At 50.7% G+C, this 26,443-nt stretch overlaps 1 protein-coding gene across 3 annotated transcripts; it reads right to left on the bottom strand.

The window, feature by feature from the left end:
- Positions 1 to 26,443, bottom strand: UACA (uveal autoantigen with coiled-coil domains and ankyrin repeats). 3 transcript variants are annotated; one of them, XM_058033606.1, is made up of 19 exons: positions 26,363 to 26,443; positions 15,911 to 16,044; positions 15,324 to 15,412; positions 14,535 to 14,599; positions 13,777 to 13,834; positions 12,772 to 12,842; positions 12,577 to 12,683; positions 11,214 to 11,395; positions 10,739 to 10,776; positions 10,525 to 10,608; positions 9,833 to 9,940; positions 8,842 to 8,874; positions 8,249 to 8,347; positions 8,014 to 8,050; positions 7,319 to 7,371; positions 3,751 to 6,411; positions 3,053 to 3,205; positions 1,756 to 1,821; positions 1 to 1,671 (listed from the first exon to the last, which is right to left on the bottom strand). In XM_058033606.1, exons 1-19 carry the CDS (start codon positions 26,417 to 26,419, stop codon positions 1,600 to 1,602), a joined length of 4,167 nt encoding a protein of 1,388 aa, XP_057889589.1. In that variant the 5' UTR covers positions 26,420 to 26,443; the 3' UTR covers positions 1 to 1,599. The 3 variants fall into 3 exon arrangements, with proteins under 3 accessions (XP_057889589.1, XP_057889590.1, XP_057889591.1); XM_058033607.1 differs by lacking the exon at positions 8,842 to 8,874; XM_058033608.1 differs by lacking the exons at positions 12,772 to 12,842; positions 13,777 to 13,834; positions 14,535 to 14,599; ... (1 more) ...; positions 15,911 to 16,044; positions 26,363 to 26,443 and having other exon boundaries at positions 11,214 to 11,237; positions 12,577 to 12,678.

Genomic DNA, 26,443 nt, shown 5'->3' on the forward strand with positions numbered 1-26,443 from the left:
AAAAGAAGAAACCATTTTATTGAAGTAATACGGGAGAGATTTAGAAAAACATACCTAGAACTCCCTGGATAAGGAAACACAGTATCAAAATAGGCCAGTTAGTACAACAAAACAAATCCTCTCCAGTAAGTTTCAAGTAATGCAATCATAAAAGAATTTGGCTAAAAAGTAACTCTTTACTCTGAGATGTTTTCTGTAATAGTCCTCTAAGAAACTAAAGGAAAGCAGCAGCAGATCTGTTTTACTACAGACACGTATTTAGTAAATATATTAAGGGTATTTCTATATAAAACCTGCCCTGCACATCCATCACTGTCTGGAGCCTCCACGGGGCCTCTTCAATCCTACAAGACTCTGCCCAAAAAGGGAGAAAATAAAAGGAGATGAACACAAGTGTAGTGTAAAAAAAGGAGCCCAGGGCCTGGAGGGGCAGCTGGGGGAGCCCAAACAGCACAAAGCAGGGAACTCTGACTTCAGCCCTCATTTTTCAGGAACATGGAGGGGAAGTTTGGCTTTTCTGCATCAGAATGCCACATTCCCCCTTGGTGGTTATCAGCAAAGGCTTTTAAAAAGCAGACTGAGGTCAGCACTCACTGGTGCTCAATTTAAACAGCCCTGTTCCTTAACAGGCTCATTTTTCAAAGACTTCCCTTGAACAGTAACAAATTTCATGGTTTGTTTTTTATTTCTTTTCATAAAACTTCCTTATGGAAACCATCCTTCAGTTAAAAACGAAGCCTTGCTTCATGGGGAGATTCCAGCAATTAAAAATTCTCCTTCCATTAATCCTCACTACTGACATCTCCCCCATCAATAAGATTAAAGCACATCATTTACAGCTCAGACTTCCATGAGCTGGTGTTAGAAAATGCAGTACGTGAGCTGCTCAGTCCCAGCCTGAGGAGGAATGAAATTGTGCAGCAGCAGGACATGGCACTGCTGCTCCCCAAACCAGGCCACTCCAGCCTGCAGGAGTCAGGATTGAAGCATTCAGGGACACTCTGGGGGCAGGGAGTGTTAGTGTTTGGATGGAAAACCTGATTTTTTTTAAGTCTTGTAGAAGCAAAGGCACTAAATCTTAAGCTTATATATTAAATAAAGGCTGTAACTTGGCCAGCCAAGTTACAAGAGACAGCAAAACACCTTCCTGTGTGTGTCACAGCACATCCTGCTCAGCCAGCGTGACAAATGAGCCACTTTCTCTTAATCATTAAGGGACATCCACAGCTACAACACTCAGCCACACTGCTCTGCACGGTTTATTTTTAAGCATCCCATGAGAGTTCAAGTTCAAGGATCAACTGAAGCTTCTGGGTATAGGTCCTGCTTTAACAAGTGGTCAATCAGACATTAAAACAATTTAACCTCTATGTCATCATTTTGACAGTTTTAAAAGATGTTCTAAACCTTTTATCCATCTCACGATAAAAGCACCAGGCCTGAGATGCCACAGCCCTGGTTTAATGTTTGATAGGAGAAGATGCTTCAGCTTTGAGCGTTGTTTGGCGTTGGGAGGCTGTGAGTGCAGCTTTACCAGCATCACCAATTCAGTATCAGCACGAGGGCCCTGCAGTCCTCACTGCCCAGCCCCAGCAGCACTCAGCACACCAGGCCCTGCCTCATGCGGATGATCTGCAGCAGGGCAGCCTGCACGTCTTCATCCATGTGACCCTGCAGGAGCAAACACCCATCACAAACACCGAAACCCCTGTGAGCATCACCCTCCCTCCCTCCCAGGGGCCCCTGCAGCCTCACCTGGACAGCGCTGAGCAGGTGTGTCCTGTACACTGCCACCACCTCCTGGTGCTGCCGCGCGGCGTCCTGCGGGAGACAACGGGGACAGGGGTGAGCCCCAAACGCCTTCAGCCTCTGCTCCTTCCCCTCCCAGCCCCGTGCTCCTGGGCTTGGGCACTGCCACACCAGCCACAGCTGAATTTACGGGTTTAAATTTGATCCCTTCCACTGATCAAGGAAAAAATGTGACTGCTCTTCTGCTGGGAGAATAATCACTGAACATCCTGAGCTGGAAAGGGCCATCAGAGCCCGGCTCCTGGCCCACTGTGGTGGTGGTTGAGAGTCTGGTCAGAAAGAAAGTCAGATAAATTTTCCCAGACATTCCTGTGGCAAGTTTTGAGAAAACTCAGATAAAGAATTAAAACAATCCCACAACTAGAATTCTGAACTTGTAAGATGTTTACAAGTGTTGTTCCTAATTAACCAACAGTGTAAGGAGTGTTAATTGAACATCAATCAAGTCCAAGCTTCTCAGATCTATCTATAAAAAGAATGTGAGTCTAATAAACTCAGCTTTTACCTTCTAGAAACATCAGTCATGTTGCTTCATTCAGCCATCCTCAATACAACAGTGACAGCCCTGCACACTGCCTTCATCACCAGCATCAGCTATTGGGTTAAAACCACCCTTTTTAGAACACTTTGCCTCATAAGAATCAGCGCTGCAAATACTCTGAGAGATGTATTTGTGAATCTGAGCAGGAGCAGAACTCACTTTGCCCAGTCACAGCTTTAATAATGAGCTTCACTGAGGTAAAGTGTGCACAAAATCCCAGCACTCAGGATATGTCCTCTGCTCTGTCTGTCAGTGCTTCATGACAAACAACACACCCAGGGCTTGCAGGCAGAGGAACACAACTCAAAGCCATTAAGAAATTACCACCTCAGCCTTCCGAGGTGAGAAAAAAATATATGGTTGTAAGAAATGGCTAAAGCTGAGCCTGCATTCAGAAATGGTCTTGGCAGGATTACAGCAGAGTATCACATAAGCACAAATTCTCCCACTCTGCTTATATCCCTTTTATCTGGAGAAGCTGTCAAGTGTTGCAACTCAAATTGAAGAGGAAAGCAGAAAAAAAATGTACAGAGAAGCAGAACTCAGGGGCAAAGGCCCAAGCAAACAATGGATGGTGTGCTTGTGAAGTGTGAGGCTGCAGTCCCACCCCCTGCTCCAGCGGGCACATCCACATTTCCCTGTTTACACAGGGAATTAAGCAATGCTACTGCACGTCAGACAACACCTTGTGTGAGCACTTACAGCCAGCTGCTGCTGGAGTGTTTTCACTTGGCTCTGGAGCAGTTCCACCTGCTGGTTGTGCCTCTTGGAGGGGATCCCAGTGGTGTATGTCAGCTGGGACAAGCCGTTGAGAGCCTGCTTTAACCGCTCCACGTCGTTCAGCAGCTCTGTTATCTTTAAATTAAAAAAAAAAAAACCCACAGAAAACGCCATTTAAGGATGTCTCACTGCAGACTGCTCTTTAACATTCTTTCAAGTCTGATGAAGCCCAGCAAGCACTGAAGGGTCTTTGTCCCAGCTTGCAGAGAGGACTTTGCTTTGCTGACATGCTGGTTGCCATTGTGCTCCCTGGCACTGGGGTGTGGCAGGTACAGTGACATAAGAGACTGAAAAAAGGTAGGATCTAAGGACATTCCAGGTCTGACTTCTAGGAAGAACAGTGAACCTTTAGAAGGCCAGCCAGAGATGCCCAACAAACACAGCTCTAGAGGAAGCAGGAGCTGATATCCCCAAAAGTCTGAAGCTTTAACAGAATTTAAACACTACACAATGTCCAGAACATATAAGGGACTGGAAAAACTTTTCATGATGTAAAATGAGGACTTCAGCTGCTTTGGGCCAGCCCTGGGTTCCTAATGCTCAGCACAAAGTGGTGCTGGAGCACCTCAGGAGCTGAATATTGAGCTGAGAGCATCAGGAGCACGAACCCCAGATCTCACCTTGTTGTCCTTGGCTTCCACCTGCTTTGCAGACTCCTGGATCCTCTTCTGCAGGTCAATGATGGTTGTCAGCGATTTGTCACACCTCTCCTTCTGGTCCTTGATCTCCTGCTCGATGCTGCAGCTCCTGAGCTGGAGCAGCTCCTTCTCATCCTTGAGGGACAGCTCGCTCCTCCTGGCCTGCAGGGCCTCCTCGCAGGCCTGCTCGTACTTGTGGCTCATGCTGGCCAGGTGGCCGGCCATGCTGCTCACCTGGGCCTCCAGGGCAGCCTTCATGGAGCTGTACTCTGCCACGGCCACCACCTCCTGGCTCTGCAGCTCCGCCAGGGCCTGCTGGCTCTGCCGCAGCTCCTCCTGCAGCCTCAGCACCTCCTGGCTCTTGGCCTGCGTTTCCGCCTCCTTTTCCTCCAGGCCGCGCTTGATGGCTGCCATTTCTCCCTCCAGCCCTTCCTTCAGCTGGGTGTACTCCACCAGGGGCACCGAGGACTCCTTCAGCCGGGCCAGCTCCTGCTGCAGCTCCCCGACTCTGAGCGTTTCCTTGTGGTACCTCTCCTCCTTGCTGCTCAGGGCCTGCTGCAGCTCCTCCACGGTGCGGCCCAGAGACTCCCTCAGCGCCTGCAGCCGCTCCGCCGGCACCTCGTGATCCACGGCTCCCTCCTGCCGCCCCTCCTGCCCCATGTGCTTCCTCAGCAGGGCCCTCAGCTGCTGCCTCAGCTCCTCCATGCTGCTGGCACACAGCCTCTCCAGCTGGTGGGACTTCTCTGCCAGCACGTAGTTGTGCTGCAGGTCGTGCTGGATGGACAGGAGCCCGCTCCGGAGCTGCTCGCTCTCCTCTCTGCACCTCTGCGCCTCCTGCTCGCTGCCCCTGCACCTCTGCTGCTGCTCCTGCAGCTGTGCCCGCAGCTCCTTCACCGTGCCCTGCAGGCTCTGCTCCCTGTCCTCAAAGGAGGCCACCGGGGCGTACTTGGACTTGATGCACTCTTGGATTGTGTCCAGTTCCTTCTTCTGGGCTTCAATTTCTGCGTGCAACTGTAAGATTTCATCTTGCCCCCTCTGGTGCTCAGCCCTAACGGCAGCGTTGCTCTCCTGCAGCTCTTGCACGCTTTTATTTAAAGTACTTACCATAGCTTCATGATCCTTTAAACTGATATACTCCGTTTTTAATTGGGTCTGTAAGAGTTTCACCTTGTTTTTTAAAGCTCCGTTTTCTTCGTTTACCCTCAGGAACTCCTGCTTTATCTCTCCAATTTTGCCCTTCAGGTCTGACAGCTCCCCGTTGGTCTTTTCCAGGGTGCTGTTGAGGACAGTTTTAACCTCCTCGTGCGTGGTGGCCAGCACGTACTGATCCCTCAGGGTCTCTCTCAGGCCCGTGTTCTCAGCCACCAGTTTGCCCACTTTTGCCTGCTCCTCATCATATTTCTTCTGAAGCTCAGCAAGCTGCTTCTCAAGCTCAGTCCCATTAGATTTTAAAGCTTCCAGCTCTTTCTTGTGCTGCTCCGGAGACAGGTACACAGCTTGCAAGTGGCTGATATTCTCATTTAAGTTGTTCTTCTCTGCCAGCAACTTTTCAGCTTCTGCTTTGCTTTCATTGTACTTCTTTGTTATTTCAAAAAGCTTTTTTGTCAGGTCACCCACAGCCAGATCGTTTGCTTTCTTCAACTCCTCATGAATTTTTAAAGGCACATTCTGGCTTTTAATTTCAGTTTTTAGCATTTGGACTTGCTGCTTCAGCACCTTGTTATCAGCCTGCAATCTTTCAAGTTCCTTCTGCAGAGTCTCATTCTTCTGTGATAGCTCAGAAATTGCCTTCCCCAGCTCCTCTTCCCTCTGCTCAAACCCACTCCTCATCTGCTCGTGCTCCTCTGCCTTCACATGCTGTGCCAGCTGAGCTCTCTGGCTCTCAGACTCCCTCTGTAACAGCACCAGCTCTGCCTGCAGCTTCTCCCGCTCCCCCTCCACCTCTGCTAACCTCCTTGCCTTCTCCTTCACCTCGTTTGACAGCAAACCCTTCACCTTCTCAAACTGCTCTGCGCTCACGGACTGGGCCAGCTTGGCCGCCGTCTCTCTGAGCTGCCCTTCCAACTCCGCGACGTTCCTGCCCCTTTCATCTCGCTCCATCTCCACCTTCACCAGCTCCTTCTGCAACCTTTTGTTTTCCTCCACCAGCCTGCCCTCGTCCCTCCGGAACTCTGCCACCAGCAGCTCGTTCTGCTTGATCTGGTTCCTCAGCTTCCCCACCTCGGCAGAGGCTCCCTCGTACTTGGCCTTCATCTCCTTGAGCTGCTCCTTCAGCTCCTCCGTCGCCTTGCCGCTCCCCGAGGCCACCTCGCTGGCCAGGTGCTCCTTGAGGGCCAGGAAGTGGCTCTGCATCTGCTTCACCTTGCCCTCGGAGTCGAACATCCTCTTCTGCACGTCCTTCAGGGCGTCCTCCAGCTGCCTGACCTGCCTGTCGGACTCGGCCTTGCTCCTCTCGCACTCCGACACCAGGGCTCTGCACTCGGCGCCCTTCAGGGCCAGCTCCCTCTGCAGCTTGCTGATCTCCTCCTTGGCTGCCCCAAGGCTGCTCCTCAGGCTCTCCAGCTCCTTCTTCAAAGCCTCCTTCTCGGAGCTGGGCGGCTGGCTGGGCAGGGACAGCTCCAGGGGCCTCAGCATGGACCGGGACTGAGGGCAAATTGGCACAAAAAATGGAAGTTCACAACTCTGACAGGTCACGTACATGTGTTTATTGCTTATTAGTTAGTATGGGAACTGCCATCATTTAGAGTATGGGAACTGCCTTCATTTAGAGTATGGGAACTGACACTATTTAAGGTACAGAAACTGACACTATTTAAGGTATGGAAACTGACACTATTTAAGGTATGGAAACTGACACTATTTAAGGTATGGAAACTGACACTATTTAAGGTATGGAAACTGCCTAAAATCCAGTTGGTCTGAGCATCACTAGTTCAAGATATTTTTTTTTCTTTTATTTTTTAGATTAAGTTATTCTTGCCCCTATTAGAGAACAGGTATTTCAGCCTTTAAGAGCAAAAATCTCAAATACAGCTCTGCATTACTTCTCCCCAATCATGGAATGGTTTGGGTTGGAAAGGACCTTAAAGCCCATCTTAATCCACCCCAAAGAGGCTGCTGGACCTTGTTTGTACCCATATTGTTGCTTTAAAAGGCTGATAACTACCAAACAGAATTGTCAGGGAATTATTATATAGCATGCAGGAAAATGAAATCATCTGTATATTCTATTATTTTATTATAATTATATTATTATAATATTATAATATATTAATAAACTAGAAAAATATGATGGAGATGAGCCCCCAGTTTACAGAGTGACTGTGTAAAACACATTTAGGAGAGCTCAGGACAGCTCTCCCAGCATTTCCAGCCTGTCACAGACAGGACTCTAGAGGGCACCCGCAGTAAAAAATAAACACAGAAAAGCAAGAATTCCCCAAAACAGTGTGCTCAGAAGCAATGCTCAATAAACACACTTTTATAAGCACGTTTAGCTTTCCCAGCACGACCATCTCAGAGTTCCTTCCAGTGGTAAAATATTTATTACCTGGGATTCCACTGCAAATGCTTGGCCTTGTTTAAGTAATAAATCTTCTTTTCCTGGATTTTGAAAGCAAACAGTGTTTAGCTCTGGTTAAAAACAGGAACACAATCACAAGAACACTGATTTTCCTGCCCAGCTCTATTCTGGTCACTGGGGTCACGCCAGGCTGAAGGCTGGTGTTTAAGCACTTGTTATTAAAACAACTTCTACTTAATTAATCCCCACGGGAAGCCTGGCCAAAGCCCTCCAAAGGAGGAGGACAGAAGTGGTTTGCCAGGCTGGTTCTGTCCTGCAGAAGGGGCAGGGCTGGCAGCGTGCCCAGCTCACGGCTGCACCAGCCATAGTGACCCCAGCAGGGAGAGCATCCCCTGCCCTCCCCAGCCCTGCAGGCAGCCAAACACTCCAAATGCCACTGAATCTGTGTTACACAGGGCAGGGCAGGCCTGCAGCTGGGCTGGAGGCAGGAGGCTGGGAAAGGGCTCATTCCTCACACAGGTGGGAGCCCAGGTGCTGCGCTGAAGGCAGAGCTGCTCCACTCCAGCTCTGACACTGCCACAGCTGCAGCCCCCAGCCAGGGCTGGGCACGAGGCCTGCCTGCATTTCAGACCCGCAGGAAGAGATGACCAAAAATCCCCTTTTATCCCTGCATTCCAACACCCCATCATGCACAGCAAGCTTTAACAACTAACTGTACTCACTGTTTCCAAAGTTACCTCCAGACCCCGCAGAGTCACCCTAAAATCAAAGGGCAAGAAACAAAAGTAAGGCTGAAAATTCATTTCACATTTCTGCTCTACGTTAAACTAGGGTGAAGGGGCAGGGAAAGCTTTTGCAATGAGATAACCATTCAACACTTCCAGCAATTTAACATGCTGAAGTACTTCCTACTGTAAATACCAATTGCTATATCCCATTTCAAATCACTCAACATACTTCATAATACTTGAGTTTAGCTTTGAGAGCTTCAATAGTCCTTAAACTTTCTTCCTGCTGCTTTTCCTTGGTAGTCAGGATTTTCTTCAACTCATCTTTCTGAAAGAGAAGGAGTGCCACATAGCCAAAGCCACAAGAATGGACAGGGTTGTAAGACCTCAGTTTGAAGAGTTTAGACAGAGCTTCAACCAAGATCAGCACCAAAAGAATCCCTAATTTTTGCTTCTGGAGTTCTTCTTCAAGACTGCTCCTTTACAGGAGGAGTCTTGAGGAATGAGTCAAGAATATGCACCAACATAACCTGCTGCTGTTTAATTAATTCATATTTGTTAGTCTTGCATTACTAAAAGTCACTACAGAGATGCTTAATATTATCAATGTGCTCAATATCCTAAGTGAGCATTAAAGGAGCCATGGGAAGGACAATTATTTGTAGTTACAGAAATGCTGTGCAGCTGCATAAGCAGTAGATGCCTCACTTGGCATTTTTAGGTAGCTTTTAAGTAGTGTATTTACAACTGCAGAGGAAATAAAAGAGAGAGCTGCTTCCCCTACTCCCCAGTGCTGTTACACCTGCAGGTGACACATCCTACCTCATTCTCAAGATCATCTGCAAACATTTGCTCCTGCAAAAATGACAAAAAATCCCCCCCAAATAATTTTTTTAATGATGTTTAAGGGGCTCATACACAGTTCATCCACTGACAAATCCACCCCAGCTTCTAATGCTGCCCTTCCGATTTCCATCCAGCTATATTGCTCTGTTTCCTATTTCTCTAGCCAGGAGTTAGGGGTGTCTGACAGAGCAATGTCTGGGAACTGGAATATCTCCTGTTTTCCAGTTCAGACACTACTGTACTGGAAAACCAAGTTCAGCTTTTAAGAAGTTTGCTGATTTGGGGAAGTGGCTATTAAGAAGCTCATTTTATAAAGGCAATGCTTTAAACAGGAGTTCAGAGAAGCCACTGACTGCACTAAGAAATATCCTATCCATGGGCTACATTTAGGAGAAGCTGCATAAATGTACCTCTACAAAAATACAGCAAAGGAACAGCCTCCACAAAGCAAAAAACAACCAAAAATCCTCTTTGTATTTTCTTTCTACAGGTCACACTTAGACCTCCAAAAGGAGGGAAATTTTTTTAAAATCAACATTTCAAATTTGGGTGAGAAACTTCTGTTGGAAACACTTGGCTTTGTTTTCTTGCCAATTGAAGAATTTTTTCTCTTGCTTGCACTTGCAGTAACAGCTGGAAAATCAGCTGATGACAAAGCCCTGCCACTCACCACCTACATTTAATGGAAAGATGAAGCTCAGCTCCAAAATGCAGCACTCCAGAGCAGCCCATGGCTCAGCTGCACCGGGGGGGCAGAGCCACAGATGCTGCTGCCCAAATTTCTGGGTGTCAGGCAAGGACACGGCACCAGCCCCCTCACAATTCTGGTGTCACTGCAAGACCAGAGGCTTTTCCAGCAGACAATGGGGACACACATTGCAGTGATTCCCAGGAAAGCAGATCCTAACCCCATGGGCCTGCCTGTCAGCCCCAGGTGGCTGTCCCAGCTTTCCAAGCCTTGCTTTACCTCAGTGAGCTGCAGCTGTAGCCCACTGATTCTGTCCAGCAGCATCCTCTGCTCCTCCTGCACTTCCCTCATGCGATCCTTCAAATCTTGGTTTTCCAGCTCCAAGTCCTTGAAAGTAAAATGTGGCACTTAAAAACAAAAACTGAGATCTCCCCACACTACACAGACATTGGGAAAGGTAAAGACTCTGAGCCAGCAGATTGAACAGCTACTGAGCACTTTGAGCCCTGCCCAGCCTTTTGAAAGCTGCAATGACAAGGGAATGAGAAGGGAAAATTAATGCTGGTTAGTGGAACAATTATGACACAGATTATTTTTAGTATGACACAAACATACATCTGTTGGGACTGATTTTACTGCAGAGGCAGAAGGTTAAGAGGTAGGAAAGGTTAAGACAGGGACACTTCCAACTATTTATTACCCAAAAAAGGTGCAGTTTTTTCCTGAAAAAAGTTTACAGCTCATCTGCATAATTGCCACATCATGCAATTAGGTTTGAAGCAAGCAGCAGTACATGACCTTTGCTGATGGATCAGCAGGGCTCACTCCAGCAGCTCAGCCTGCCTCGGTGCCTGGGGCTCGTTATCCCATTGGGAACCCACAGGGGCTCCCTGCCCACCCACCTGAGAGCTGGGCTCCTCCTGTGCCTCCTTATCCCACTGGGAACCCACAGGGGCTCCCTGCCCACCCACCTGAGAGCTGGGCTCCTTCTGCAGCAGCTGCAGCTCCTCCTGTGCTCCATAGCCCCGGCCCCACTTCTGGGACACGCTGCAGACCTGTCAGGGCAGCAGGGGAACATTCCTTCAGGTCCCTGTGCCATCCCACCTCCCCAGTTCCCACTGGGACAGGGGCCACCACAAACGATCCCCCCTCAGCCCCGCAGTGACACATGGCTTCACCAAGTACCTTTTGCTCAGCCTGCCCTCTCTTGATGCTGTCTCTTCCTAAAAAGGCACCACAGAAACAGGGAGTTACAAAAGGCATTTTGTTCAGATCCATGCAACAACGTGACACATTCAGCAAATTCCATCCCCTTCCACCCTGGGAGGGCGTTTCAAAAAACAGCTCACCACACCCCCAACTAATCAAACATGGAAACATCCACAAGGTTTCCTATAAAATAAAGGCTATTTATTGCTATAAATAAGGGTAAATAACTCCCATGATCAATACTGTTAAGCCCTCAAGGCATCACAGCCTGCAACCCTCTAAAAGCTTTGCTAAAACCACACAACCCCAAAACTGCCCTTCCCCTCCCAAACAGGCAGATCATAACCTTTGTGGTCAAAGCACCACAAAGCTGCCCTCCCAACCAGCCCCAGGAGCCCCAGGAGCAGGGACACAATCCCACCCCCAGGGAGGGGCTGAAGGTGCCTCCTACCTCTGCTGGAGTCCTCAACGGCAGCTTTTATTAAAGCCAAAATGTCAATATTGTCCCCAATCCTGGCATAGTAAGCACAGTCATGGCCAAGGCCATCAGTCAAACCAACATCAGCACCATTCCTGAGCAACACCTCCACGGCATCCTTGCAGCCATATTCACAGCCTAACATTAGGGCAGTCCTGGCATGGGAGAGAGAGGGGTTGAGAGATCTGGGACCCCACAGAGCATCACTCACAGAGCCAGCCCTGGTACAAGCATGTCTGATCACAGGAACCTCAGCCAGGGCACCTTCCCTCTGCCCACAGAGGAAACAGACACTCAGCAATGCTTAAACATTTGTGCAAAAGCAAACAACCCCACATAACAGCATTTCTATAAAACCAGCACAGACTCGCTGCCTTTGAAAGCCACCCGGTGTCTGGAGAACTCCCATGACTCTGGTTTCCTCTACCAGATACAAATCAACAGACACAACAAACGCCAGGCAGGGAGTTCAGACAAGGTTTGGAGAGGGGGGTGCCTGGGAGCCCTGGCAGAACTCCCCCAAACACTCCCCAGCTGCAGGACGAGCAGTGTGAGTAGCTGGGCTTTGTCCCACGGCAGCCTCATGTCAAGGAGGAACTCTCCAAGAAATAACTGCAAAAGCAGCAGCTACAAACAGAACCCAGGAATAAACAGCTCAAGGTCCCTTGGCAGCTCCAGTGGACTCAGGACTTCTTGCCAGAGCACCACTTCTGCCATGGCCCTTGTGCACATTGATCCCAAGGGCTGCTTGGGACAGAAAAACCCTTTAAAGAACCAAGTGCAGGTTCCCTGCTGGCACAAACAAGCCTGGGAATATTCTGGATGCCAGCAGGAGCAGGAAAAAAGGCTAGGTGTTCAATTGGCAGATCCACCTCTGAACTGACTCCAAGGTTCTCCTCCCCCAGACTGAGCACATCCCTTCTGCCAAGGGGCAGCCTTCCCCCAGTGCCATCCCTTCTGCCAAGGGCAGCCTTCCCCAGTGCCATCCCTTCTGCCAAGGGGCAGCCTCCCCCCAGTGCCATCCCTTCTGCCAAGGGGCAGCCTTCCCCCAGTGCCATCCCTTCTGCCAAGGGCAGCCTTCCCCCAGTGCCATCCATTCTGCCAGGGGCAGCCTCCCCCCAGGTGCCATCCATTCTGCCAAGGGCAGCCTTCCCCAGTGCCATCCCTTCTGCCAAGGGCAGCCTTCCCCAGTGCCATCCATTCTGCCAAGGGCAGCCTTCCCCCAGTGCCATCCATTCTGCCAAGGGGCAGCCTCCCCCCAGTGCCATCCCTTCTGCCAAGGGGCAGCCTCCCCCCAGGTGCCAGCAGGAGCCCAGCAGTGCCCTGCAGGCCTTACCTGCTCTGCTTGTCCCTGGCATTGACGTCGGCGCCCCTGTCTATGAGCAGCTGGCACACGGCGGGGCGGCACATCTGGGTGGCCAGCACCAGCGGTGTCCTCCCGTCCTGGGGGACACAGGGGACAGCGTGAGGGCAGGGAGGAGGCACGGGGGGCAGCGGGGAGGAGCAGCAGGAGGGGGAGGCAGCCCCTTACCCCGTCCTTGGAGTTGACGGCGGCGCCGTGGTCGCAGAGCAGCTGGATGCTGGCGGAGCAGTCGGACATGGCTGGGGACACAGCAGGACAGAGAGGTGACAGGGGCAGGGAGGGGACCTGTGCTGTGACAGCAGCCTGGGGAGGGCCCAGGCACAGCCCTGGGGGGTGTGTGTTTCACCAAAACCCCCATGGCTGGGCTGAAGGGTGACCGGGCTGCAGGGCTCAGCTCTCACACCAACCCACAGCAATCAGACACTGCTGTGCAGCACAGGGAGGCTGCAGGAAAACACACACAGCATCAAACACTGCTGTGCCAGGCACTGCAGCACAGGGAGGATGCAGAAAACCCAGAGCAAAGGCTCTTCACCCACCCCCAGCACTGCCCTAAAACTCTGCTCGTGATGCTTGAACATTCTACCCAACTTCACCTCTGTCGCAGACATCTTTCAATGAAAAATCCTTTCTTTAGGATTTTTCCTCCTGAGAAACTGAGGCACCTCAGGAACAAAATGTAAACAGTGATTATCTGCTGCTGTGGAATGCAACAGGTGCATCTGGGATTGGTCTCATGTGGTTGTTTCTAATTAATGGCCAATCACAGTCAGCAGGCTTGGGCTCTCTGTCCGAGCCACAAACCTTTGTGATTATTCCTTTCTATTCTTAGCTTAGCTAGCCTTCTGATGAGAACCTTTTCTTCTAGTCTTTTAGTATAGTTTAAATGTAATATATATAATAAAATAATAAATCAACCTTCTGAAACATGGAGTCAGACCCTCATCTCTTCCCTCAACATAAGACCCCTGTGAACACGGTCACACACCTCAAACCTCCAAGCTCTGTGACACTGTTTTATATTGTCATGACATTTGTCCTCAATAATGAACTGAACAATCTCTCCTTCTACAGCCATCAAAATTAAAAGAGAAGGATTCAGCCCACCTGGAAGTAAATGCATTAATTAAATCTTTGTTTCCATACAGTTACCAGCAAAGGAAAGCCCTTCACCTGCATCATGAAGAGCAGTTCTTCCCTGGAGATCCACATTCTCTGTCGGACAATTGTACTGTTAAAATAAATAATCCCAGTTATCAATCAGAATCCAGGCTGCATTTACAACATCAGGTGTTTGAGCTTTAAATTAAAGCAATAAAACGTGATTTAAGTAAAAAATATGCACAAGAATTGCACAATTCATTGGACTTCTCACAAATAATGAGCCTTTATATCTGCATGGAGGCATGCATCAATTAAAAGTTTAAAAGAACCCATTCAAAATAACAAAAAAAAAAATTAAATGATCATACACTGACCAGGAATAAATGAAGAAAAAATAAACATCACACAAACCTAAGACAACCCTCAAATGCTGTTTCATTATTGGGAGTTTGTGCCTATAAATGCCACAATGTTTGAAGCAAACAATACTCTGGAGCAGCCAATGTTGCTGTTTCTAAACAGACAGGGAACAGAAGTCTTTTAATGACACTCAGCCCCATCTTCCTCAAGAACCACAAACTATAACTTGATTTGACAGTTTATGAAAAGATTTTAAAAAAAAGGTTTGTTTTCTTTATTTTAGCCCTCTTTCGGTTCCAACCTGGAATTTAACATGAAAAGGTCTTTCCCCCATGACTCTTATTCTTAAAAAACAATCTGATTGGTTAAGAAAGAAACCCCATATCCCAGTTTTGAAGCAGTGCATGCAAAGCCACCTTTCCCCCCTCAATACAAGAGCTGTGAGAGACAAGCTGTATTTCCAGTACCTGCAGGAGCTTCTGCAAGCACAAAGCATGGCCGTACTTGGCAGCCAAGTGCAGGGCGTTTCTGCCTGGAAACAGAGAACAGCAGCTCAGGTTTGGGTCAGAGAATTCCTGAGGAGTATTCCCAGCATTTTAGATCCAACAGTCCCTGCAGATCTGTGCTGAGACATCTCCTCTCTACACCTCACTTTGTTACAGTTCCTTTGGGAAATTAATCTCGAAATACTGCATCTGACTCCACACAAGGATTTAAAAAAATCAACTCTCCCCTAAGAGGAGGAGGCCAAGTTATCTCTGTAAATTTTCTTGTTCTCATATTAAACCTAATAAATTCTGAGTAACAACCTGAAAACTAGCAGCTGTTTTTGACTGTCTCTTCCATAAGACCTTCCACAAACTCTGCTACCACTCGAGGAAATCTGGAAGGTTCTGAGCTCCTGAGGCTCAGCTGGGCACACAAACACCTCCCACAGCATTCCACTGGATCCTCACCTCGAGTTCATTCAGAACTGCTCTTATCCTGTTGTTCTCACCCAGAAATGCTGATCTCACCAGCGAGTCTGGAGCACATTATAAACACAATTACAGCAGCACAAACCCACATTCCTTAAGTTCTGCTGCATTCACGAATTCCATGACAGGCCAGTTTCCTCCAGACCAGCAACCAACCACACAAATAATTTGGTTTTTACCAGCTTCAGAAAGAAGGAAGAGCTATCCTGTGGTCCAGCTGAACTTTATTTCAGGATGAAACTCAGCTGGGAGCATTTTCAGGGCCTGTGAGGAACCCACCTGCAGCATCAGTGGCTGTGATATCAACTCCGTGCACCAGGATGGTGTTCAAGCAATCCAGGTTTCCCTTTGATGCTACAACATGGAATCTTAAAAAAAAAAAAAAAAAGAGAAAAGACCTTGCTTAGGCACAGCTGGTTTGTACACAAAAATGGCAATATTGGGCAGGAAAGCCAAAGCAGCAGGGAAGTGCTGCAGGGGCCAGCTCTGGACAGCATCCAGAGTTAAGGGTTCTGCAAACATTACTCCAAGGAACAAGGCAAATTTCCTGAGAAACAATCATTATTTACCTGGATCAGTGAACCAGGTGAAATACCAGGGGGGTTTCAGTTTCCCTCTAACACTCAAACCTGGCAAGAGCAAGTGTTTAAACACTCATCTCCACTCAAGTGAAGATTGTTTGGGAGTTTCCCTTTGCAGCCAGCTGGGCTCCAGCTTGGTGGAGCTAGGTTTAGATGAGGCATTACACAGATTTCTGTGCCCAAGAAGGTTTCTGGAGCAGCAGGAGGATGATTTTCACACTCTAGAGCAGGAGGATGGTTTTCAGCAGCCCCCAGCAGCATTCCCAATCTCGGGAAGTCACTTACGCGGATCTCCCCTCCACGTCCAGCTTGGTGGGACTGACCCCCTTCTTGGCCAGGATGGATGAAACCTTCTCCACATCGCCCCTCTCAGCTGCCTTCATTAGCCTGTCATCGTACTTGCTCCAGTCTGGGTTCAGCTGGGGGACAGAAGCACACATGGGAGTTTATGGAGCACCAGGAGCCACAACAAAATCCAAAACTGGTTTACAAACAGTGCTGCACCCACCAGGGTGTTTGGAGCTATTTGTGCAACAGCCCTGTCACTGTTGTTGGCATTGAACAACGTGCAGAGCTCTGGGACGGCCTGGTTAAATCACTTTGGTCCTAAAGAAGACCTTTAGGATCAAATTTCTTTGGTTTTCCTCATTCTGTTTCAGTTTGTCATATTCCGACAACAAATGGATGCACTAAAAATACACTCCAGGGCATGGCTTTTCCTGCCTGTGCCAGACTGTTCAGTGGGTCAGAAATTAGCTAAGTGTGATGCTCAAGGGAAGGACAGCTACTGACTGAGCTGCAGAAGGAAGAAATTCAAAGCTGATAGCTTGGAATTGCCTGCAGGTCCCAAAGCACTGTGGAGGGCAGAGAGATCCCAAGCCAGTTATAAACAGAGCACCACCACCCAGCCCCAGACAGCCCTCACCCCCCACTCCTCTCTTATTTACTTCAAACTCAGAATTTCAGGCCCCAGGCCAAGCCTCCCATCCCAAAATGCAGAGCTTGCTCTCTTCCCTGCCAAGCCATCCCTCTGGATGGCTCAGGGCTTTTCAGGATCCTGCTCTGGGACAGAAACCACATCCACGCTGGACACTGATGGCTGGATATCCAAGGAGCTTTTAAGGGAAGAACAAGGCTTCCAGAGGAGGATTTTACTCAAAACAGGAGTGTAACATTCAAATCTAACTCTGCACAGCCAAAGGATTTGCTGGTGAGACACAAGCAGCCTGCGGGTGCATGAAGTTACTTTTCATCGTGGGTCAGAAATTCCTCACAACATGAAGAACATTAAACCAGGAAACCCCACCCCAGGGTTTGTTTAAGTAAAAGAGGAGACACAAAAAAGAACAACCCCAAAAATCCACTGCCACCACCTGCAGTGATTTGTAAGAGGGAGCTGCACCCATGATCAGAGCAGACAGAGGGGATCCCATCAATCCACACAAATATCTCCAAGGGGTGTCAGAAGATGATTCCACACTGTTCAGTGGTACCCAGGACAAGAAGCAACGGCCAAAAACTAAACCACAAGAATTTCCACCTCAACGTGAGGAAGAACTTCTTTCCCCAGAGGGGGCAGAGCCCTGGAGCAGCTGGATTCTCCCTCTGGAGCCATCCCCACCCCAGCTGGCCACGTTCTGTGTCACCTGCCCCAGGTGAGCCTGCCCGTGCAGGGGGCTGGCCTGGAGCATCCCCAGAGGGCCCTTCCAGCCATAACGACTCTGGGTGATAATCTTCATCTGCTTTCCCACAATAAACAAGATTACTGTAATCATGAAGGCTTAGCAGCAGCTAACCCAGTCCAGCCCTGCTAGAAGTGACAGGAGTAATAAAAATAGAGCACTAATGAAATTAGCACCAGTGCTGCCGGGCTGAGGTGCAGCACTGACTCATCAATCAATTAACACATCCATTAGCCTGAGAGCCAAGGCAGCCTGGCCTGAGAAGTCACTGCTCTGGTGACATCACCAGTGCCATGTCCTCCCCAGCATGGACAGGCTGCCCTGCAAAGCCACCTCCTCATGCAAGGCTCAGCTTTTCATGCCAAATACCTTGGGGACTGTGCACACACAGCATCACAGCCCGTGCTCCTGAAATTCTCCTGGTGCCTTCCCATCCCTACAGGACAGAGGCCACACCTTGGATGCTCATTCTCACTGGGGTGGGATTGCTGGGTTGATACCTGCCAGCACAGCTCACCGAAATGAACAGCAAGCCCTCCCAAATCCTCCCCAGCCAGTCCCTGCTCCCATTTTATAAAAGTTCTGATTAACAGAAGCATTACTTAAAAAAACCCAACACTTCGGTCATTTGCACCCACGGCCTATGGTGCACTAAGTTTAAAAGGGGATGAAGAGACAGGACACAGGGAATCATTGCCACTGCCAGAGGGCAGGGATGGATGGGAGATTGGGCAGGAATTCCTGGCTGTGAGGGTGGGCAGGCCCTGGCACAGGGTGCCCAGAGCAGCTGTGGCTGCCCCTGCATCCCTGGCAGTGCCCAAGGCCAGGCTGGACACAGGAGCAGCCTGGGACAGTGGAAGATGTCCCTGCCATGGCAGGTTGTGGAACGGGATGAGCTTTAGGATCCCTTCCAACCCAAACCATTCCACGATTAAATCATTATATATTTAACAAACACATTTCACATTCAGGGAGATTCCTCGCAGGAGGAGGTGCTAAAGAGATACAACACTCATCAATTAAACTACACCCCATTTGCACAATCAAACCTTTCACATTTTTGCAGTAATTTTTGCAGATTCCTGCCGGGATATGAAACCCCAGCTAGAAGTGCAAGATACCTACTGTGTCCTTGGCTGCACAGGAGAACCAACAAATCATGCTGAACTCGAGGTGCCAGGAGCCACCAGCCCGGTCACATCTGCCCCAGCTCACGGCGAGGAACCGCTGCCCTGCGCCGCCCGCGGCTCCTCCTGCTCCATCCTCACTTAGCTCGGCTCCCCGAGGGTGCTCTCCCCATCCTCAGCATCATCCTCAGCCTTCATCACTCTGCGGCGCGCAGAGCAGCGCGCGGTGCCGGACAGACAGACAGCGCTCAGGGAAATACCGCCCGGACCCAGGGCAGTAAACAACGCGCAGGCAGCCTCACCAGCCCGATCTATTTTCTGATAAGGCACTACTTGATAGGCAGGCGATAGAAAGCAATAGCTATTAATACATTCCCGGCGTGCCCGCGCCCTGAGTCACGGTGCTGCAGTGAGCTCAGGGGCCAGGCACGTCCCAGCCCCGCAGACAGGCAGGCCAGCGCTCTTTGGAAACACAACCACGCTCCTCCTCAGGGCCACGGGCACCCACAGCACTAATAACACAGCAGGACCGAAATACTCCCGCAGTAATTCCTTCCCCGCTCCGCCGCGCCGCACAGCCGCAACCAGACTGGGGCTCAGGCTTCAGACAGCCGCGACCGCCGAGCAGATGGAATGCGCGATCCTATTTTGACAGAAATGTAACCCATTTTAAATTAGAAAACACACATGCCTCCGCTTTAAAAAAAATTCTCCCTTTGCAGCGCTGAAACCCTTTCTGAATAAAACCTGGTTTCAGCTTACTGCTGCTGCCAGTCTGTCTCCCAACATGTGAAACGAGAGGAGTCACAGAGGCTGTGAAAACATTAAACAGACAGCACAATGATTAACAGGAGGGAGATGGAGAATCCCCTTTCACAAGTTTTAAATTTAAATGGAGAGCTCCCAAGTGCCATATTTAGAGGAGTAGGTCAACAAGACAAGCAATGCACTGTTTTGTCTGCAGGAGAGAAACCTGGTCCAGGGCCAGGAAAGCCACTTACACTCACCCTGGAGGACACACTCCAGAGGCTGCAAATAACCTCATTAATGGATCTTCTCAGCAGAGAACTCTAAAATCAATCGCTCAGATTTGGGTAAATTCTCTCTTTGCCATAAGTTGTGAACCGTCCCCTCATCCCCTGTGTGAGCACCAGCCTTTGCCCCACAGCACCAACATTCCCCAAAGAATGTTCCAGCATCTCTCTGCAATTAGCATCCACGTGACAAAGCCACTCCAAAACAGTGCAGTGACTGTGTTGTCTTCTGACCACAACCAAGTCTGTCTCCTCAAGCTAAAAATGGGTATTTTTGGGGGGAGAATAAATACACCACCCAAGTGGCTGCAACAGAAAAGCCCCACTTGACCAAAATCAGTTTGGTGAGAAATGCAGGTAAGACTGTGGCTTCCAGGTGTTCATCCCAAAGGTTTTCCTTGTCTCCATCTCATCCGCCTGCAGACATTCCTCGTGTCTCATGAGCTGCACTCATGCTTGCCCATGGCAAGGGGTCGGATGAGCTCTAAGGTCACCTAACCCAGCTCAGAAATACCTGCTGTAACTCAAAGCAGCTCCTAAGCCCTTCCCAGTGAGCTGGGATAAAGCTGTGAAAGTGAGCCCAGCTCCTGCCACCACGGGGCCAGGCTGATCCTGTCCCCAGCACAGCCCAGCAGGGACACAGCCCGGTAATGCCATTAGTGGGTGACATAAGCACACAGGAGAGCAGAGAGCTCTGGGGACACTGCCAGCACAGCACAGCTCACACACACTCAGCAGCCCTTCACAGCACGCCAGGAGCAGCTGGGAGGGATTTAAATCCCATCCCATCCCAGCCCTGCCATGGCAGGGACACCTCCCACTGCCCCAGGTGCTCCCAGCCCAATGTCCAACCTGGCCTGGGATCCAGAGGACCTCACTCCCTCCCAATGAGGAATTTCCTCCCAGAATCCAACCCAAACCAGCCCTTTCAGAGCCAGGGCAGCTCACACGTCCCCCAGGCCCCACACTTTGAGTCCCTGCTCTTTCGCCAGAGGGCAGAGTTCATTTGTCATCAAACCTACATGGGGACAGACACACCCTGCCCTTTAAATGGCACAAAGTGACAAAGGCTTTTGAAGTACACCGACTGAATGAAAGGGTAAGTTAGATTAGAAAACTGGTTTTTAAAAATATTCCCCAGGTGCAGCTTCCCCTGCAGTGCAAGGGCACTTCACTAAACCCATCTCTCCTGAAGAATTTGGCTCACCTGTCTGAAAAAATACTGCACATACTGGGTTAAACCCCACTGGGGCAAGCAGAAACGGCATTTTTTGTATTTTACAAGCAGATCTCACTTCCCAGGACACGTCTGTCCCCACGTGTAAAGGCTCTGGAGCACCAGACTGCAGGAGTGGGATGTGGGTTTAGTCTGTGCAAGGGAAAACCAGACACAGCCTGAACACAGGGCTCTTGTTTCACCCTGCACCTTCCCACAGGCAGCACTTTGTGTTACCACCTCATTCACCAAAAATCCCCCAGAATAAAAAAGCCATTCAATGCCACAAAGTGGGCCAGGCTCAGCTCAAAATGGGATAAGAATCAGCAGTTCCCTTAGGCCTGCTCTGGTTTGGTATGGCGCTGAAAACACTCCTGTCAGAAACTCACCTAAACAGCTGTGCCTGGTGTGCTTAAATGGAACTGCAGCCTGTCACCAGTGCAGGTAACAGAGTCCCAGCAAACAGCTTAAAGCAGGCAACTACATCTCCTCAGAAACATCCCTGATTTTACCCTGTTCTGAAGGTAGTTTCCTCCCAAGTCAGCATATCCTGTCAAGATCTATCTATTAAGAATCAAGAAAATTCAAATCGACTTCTAGGTCAAAAAATCCTCTCAAAATGAACATTTCCCGCTGCAAGGAGTGAGAGGTCCCCCACAGCAGTGCCAGTTTCTCTCTTCCAGGCTGTGCCAGGGGAAAATCCACCAGCAGCAGCCAACAAGAGCTCATGGGCTACACTGGAAGTGCCAAAGGATTCTGCCTACAACCCCTGCAGGAGGCAAAGCCGACTCCAAGAACTAAAACCAGCCCCAGTTTTGTTCTCAAACAGCTTTCCCATACCTCACGGCCAACACAAAGCTCAGAGAACTTTCCTGATAAAAGAGCCTGAGAGTGCCAGCCTTGAGGCACAGCCCGGGCACCAGCAGAAGTGAGCAGAGCTGCTGGGGCTCTGCATCTCCCAGCTCTGCTGAGGACAGCCCTGGTTACCTGGGGCCAGACTCACACACCAGGAACATCACACCTGGGTAACGGGGAGCCCTGCCAGCCCAGCTGCACCCCACAGCAGAAATATTTCCCCTTTACACAGGAGCAGGGGCAGAGTCCAGCTGCCACAGGAGCAGCACAGCTCCTGCCTGCCCAGGGCTCCATCAGCTGCAATTTCCGAGCTCTCGGGCAAGGCCCCATTGATCTGTGTGCTGCCATTTATTAAAGCATCAGGAGATGCCAGGGTGATAAACCTGGCATGAGTAAAGCACACAGGGACCAGAGCACCAAAGCCCAGCCATGGTCAGCCAGCACGAAAGCATCAGGAGACGTCAGGGTGATGAAACCTGGTGTGAGTGCTGCATCAGGGACCAGCCCCGAGCACACGGGGAGGGAAGGGAGCGCCAAACCCCGGTGAGTGGTGCAAACAGGATCAGCCTCAGATGCCCCAGCATGTGCTTGCTAGCATTAATATTTAAATACTGACAAAGTACTCCATAAGTTGCTTCTACACAAAAGGTCATGTGAACTCCAAGCAGATAAGCAGAGTGCTTAACTGTGTAATTATGTCTGCACATCAGCTCAGGATACTGAACTCCCAGGCCTGCACTGAACCTGCACTCTTTTAAATATTTTTAATTGCTACATTCCAAAGCGATAAAGCATTAACTCTCCTTTCTACGGAGCCTGAAAATTACACTGCACCTGTAAACAGGCTGCACCACAAAGCTTCTGCTGCACCACAAATTGCCAGTTGTGCTTCTTCAGCTTCACCCCACAAACAAGCTCTAATTCCACTTAACTAAATGCAAATGAATCACAGAGAGATTTTTTTTTCCAAGAACAAACACATTAGCACGAGCCTGAATAAAGCTTCCTGGAACCAAACTCGCTCCGAGGAACAACCCCAGCCAGGCCAGGAATGACATTGGAATATTACAGTGCAGCGGGTGCTTGAGGATGCCACGGCAAAGTCACCTCAGGGAGGGGGGACAGGGCAGAACTGCCCCAGCCAGAGCAGCAGCAGCACTGGGAAATTCTGCTGATGGGTCAGGGCACCGGGAAGAGCCTGGCTGACAAACTGCTCTGTGCCCTTGCACAGGGCACAGTCAGGACGCAGTGCCACAGAATTCCTGTTCGTGCACAAACTCTCGTGTGCCCCCAGCAGCACCAGGCTCTTCTTCTGTGAGTGACCTTGAACCTTTAAAGGGTTAAAAACAGGTTATCAAACACCTGGTTTTCATGTCACCCCTTTGGTTACTAATGTGCATTTGTCAGCACACCGGGGCTATAAATCACTGCTAACATTGATGCTGCTGCACAGCCAGCAAGAGGTGCTGCTGCTGAATTAGCAAACCCCAGCAGCATCCTTCAGTGCCACGACAGAGGGGTCAGCCCAGAGCAGGAGGAGGTACCTGCCCTCTCTGCTGCTGCCAGGCCAGGAGCAGGTGTTCCACGTGCACTGGGTCACCCCACAGAGCCCCACTCCTCCTCTCCCAGAGGAAAACCCAGCCACTCAACAGAGCTGGCAGCACCCACAGGGAAAGGAGTGTTGACACAGCCTTGAACAAGCTCAGCTGTCACTGACTCCCGAGCTTGTTCAGATATTCATTTAATAATCACAGCTCATTATGCCAGGGCAAGTGCTCAGGTGTCCCTTTGTTCCTTGCACAATGCTTTCCGCTAATTATACGGCAGCTTTGGTTTCTCTTAATTAAACAAAACCGAGCACCACTTTTCCCAGGGGAGAGGGGATTGGTAGGAGTTTTCACAGGGTTTTGTAGCTGCTCATCCCCATCACTCCCCCCCAGGTGAGGACCATCAGCAGGTGATCCCCATCACCCCCCTTCCAGGTGATGCCCATCACTCCCATCACCTCCCCCAGGTGAGGACCATCATCACCCCCTCCAGGTGAGGACCATCAGCAGGTGATCCCCATCACCCCTTCCAGGTGATGCCCATCACCCCCATCACCTCCCCCAGGTGATGCCCATCACCTGATCCCCATCACCCCCTCCAGGTGAGGCCCCTGAACCATGGGGATCCCACTCCTGGGGCTGCAGCTCCAGCTCTGCTCACAGCACCACCAGGAGCCCCACTGGTGGTTTCCCAGTAACTCCAGGTGCCCCTTCCCTGAATTCCAGGCCCAGCTGAGGGGATAACACACCTGAGAGCGAGCAGAGCCCTCCCCAGCTGCTCCCCCAGAGTTACAGCAATAAGCAGGTGCCTTTCCCCTGCAGAGGCCACTGTCAGAACTCTGAAGGTCCATTTGCAAAGGTCTGACCCAGAGAAAATAAGTTTTTTTGCAGAACAACAAACCAACCCTTCCCCAATCACCTTCTCAAGAGAGACCAAGCAGTGAGTATCTCACAGGTACAGACACAACTCCCAGCTCTGCTGAAGAACACATTTCCTTACCTCAGTTCAGGTCCCAGACACACATTTATGGTGTCAGGATGTACTCTGCAATCTCAGAGGCACGGGCAGTGGGAGCTGCTGTGGTCCCAGTGGGATTGAGGACATTAATTAAGATCTTTCCTGTAAATGCTGGTGGATGAGGCACCTCCCCTGACCTTCATGCCCCACAGAAACCCACATCCAACTTTCCAGCCTGCCCTCCTGCTAATGCCAGGCATTTGTCTCACTATGCAGAGCACTGAACAGGCTGCTCAGATGATTTTCCAAGCACCAGCAGCGCCAGCTGGAGCTGGCAAAACCAGGTAGTTCCACTCCCAGGTTCTGGATAACTGTGGAACTGGTAATAACTAACACGGTTTTTACTCTCTGCTGCTTTTTGCGGCTTCCCTCCATCACAAACCAGTAATAAGGCAATTCCTATCAGGAGGTAACTACCACCTTCACCTGGAGGAAAACCCCCCAAAGCAGGAGGAAAACCCCCCAAAGCAGGCTGGATTAGGTTTCTCTGCCCCCCGCAGGACACAGGCTGGGTGAGGAGAGGAGAGAGGGATGAGGTTTCCCAAACAGGCAGCCCTTGTGCGCTCCTTTCACCAGGATCTCTGAAGCTGCCGCTGGCAGGGATCCCACCCTCTGCCCCTCCTTCCAGCAGAACAGAGACCGGCCTCATCCCAAACACCCACCGGCATGGCTCTGTCCCCCACAGAGAACATTAAAAGTTGCTATTTGATGAGATGCTGGAGTGATCACACAACCAAGCTATGTAATAAACACGGGAAGTAAGTTTACTATGGGGAAAAATCCCTGTTTCTACAGGATCTTGCTGAAAGGAATTTCCCTGCACATATTTCAGAGTAACTTCAGCTCTCAAAGGTATTGAGACTGCTCCAACCTCCTCTGAAGAGAGGGTTTATTGGAAGTGAAAAATCTCCATGTCTACTCAAAACCAAACACAGGTGCTGCCAGGCTTTGTTTGAATGTAATTACCGGGCTAATTTGAGAATAACAAACAGCTCTAAAGTACAGGACAGCTAATGAACACGGAGCAGTGCCAGCCCACGCATGACAAATCCTCATAACAGGCTCATGAATCACTGCTGAGCCCCGTGGATCCTGGGAGCTGTCATCAGCCAGGGGAGCAGCTCCAGGTACCATCCTCAGAGCAGGATTTCAGAGATGGCCAGGCACCATCCTCAGAGCAGGATTTCGGAGATAGCCACTATCTCAAAGGGCTGCTGATAAAATCCAGCGCCTGGCATTCACCTCCCTGTGCCGCTATTCCCCGCAGCCAGCGGCGAGCCCAGCAGAGGAGCACAGGGACAGCTCGGGATGGGGAAGCATTCACTAACAGGCACAATTAACGATAATTTACCGCGCCAACAGCTTCCAAACGCGGCTTTCTCCAGTTACAAAAACCTCCTCCCTGAACTAAAGTCATCCGCGGGGATGAATGAAGTGAAAATAAAGACCGACAAAGCCGGTTAAAGGCAGCTAAAACCAGCCTGAATTTTGGAAGCCGGACAGAAGGGGCAGAGAACTGCACCATAAAACAGAGGTGCATTTCCAGAGGTTCTGCCTGGTCCAGCTCGGCATTCCAGAGGGGATGAGCGGCATCCACAGCCGCGTGCTCACCAGCTCCCTGCCCACTTTCCGAGCAATTCCTCCATCAAAGCGCTCCGGTTTCACATCAGTCCCTAGCGCGGAACCCGCTGCTGCCCGTGCCCCGCGCACGGACCGAGCGAGCCCCGCGGCGGCTCCGCACCGGCTCCCCAAGGTTTGGGGAAAAACGGCGTTAATGCGTGCGGGAGCCGGGACACAGCGGAGGGCACGGGGAACCGGTGGGGTCAGCCGGAGCGAGAGGAGCTCGGGGCCGCTCAGCCCCGCTCCTCCAGCCCCGAGCACCGTCCCGAGCTCGGATCCCTCCCACGGATCCCGGGCTCTCCCTGCCCCGCGAAGTCACCGCGGCTCCCCGAGCTCTCCGCTCCCCGCCAAGTCCCCGTTCCCGAAGGGGAGCCGGGATCCTCCGTGCTCTGCCCCTCCGTGCTCTGCGCCCCGAGAACCGGACCCTGTGTTCTCGGCCCCTCCAAACGCTGGGACCCCTGAGCTCTGCGCCCCGAGAGCCAGACCCTCCGTTCTCCGCCCCTCCAAACGCCGGGACCCCCGAGCTCTGCCGCAGCCCAGGACACGGGACCTCCCCGTGCTCTGCCCCGCCGGGATCTCCGTGCCCTGTCGCACCCCGGGACCCCCCAGCCAGTCGGGGGCCGTGCCCCGGCACCCACCGCGCTGCCCCCGATGACCGCTTCGTGCTTCTTCAGCCGGGACTTGAGGCTCTTCATGGCGCGGCCGGGGCGGGGGGCGCG

The sequence above is a fragment of the Melospiza georgiana genome, chromosome 13, assembly GCF_028018845.1.
Source record: "Melospiza georgiana isolate bMelGeo1 chromosome 13, bMelGeo1.pri, whole genome shotgun sequence".
In the NCBI taxonomy this organism is placed as follows: Eukaryota; Metazoa; Chordata; class Aves; order Passeriformes; family Passerellidae; genus Melospiza; species Melospiza georgiana.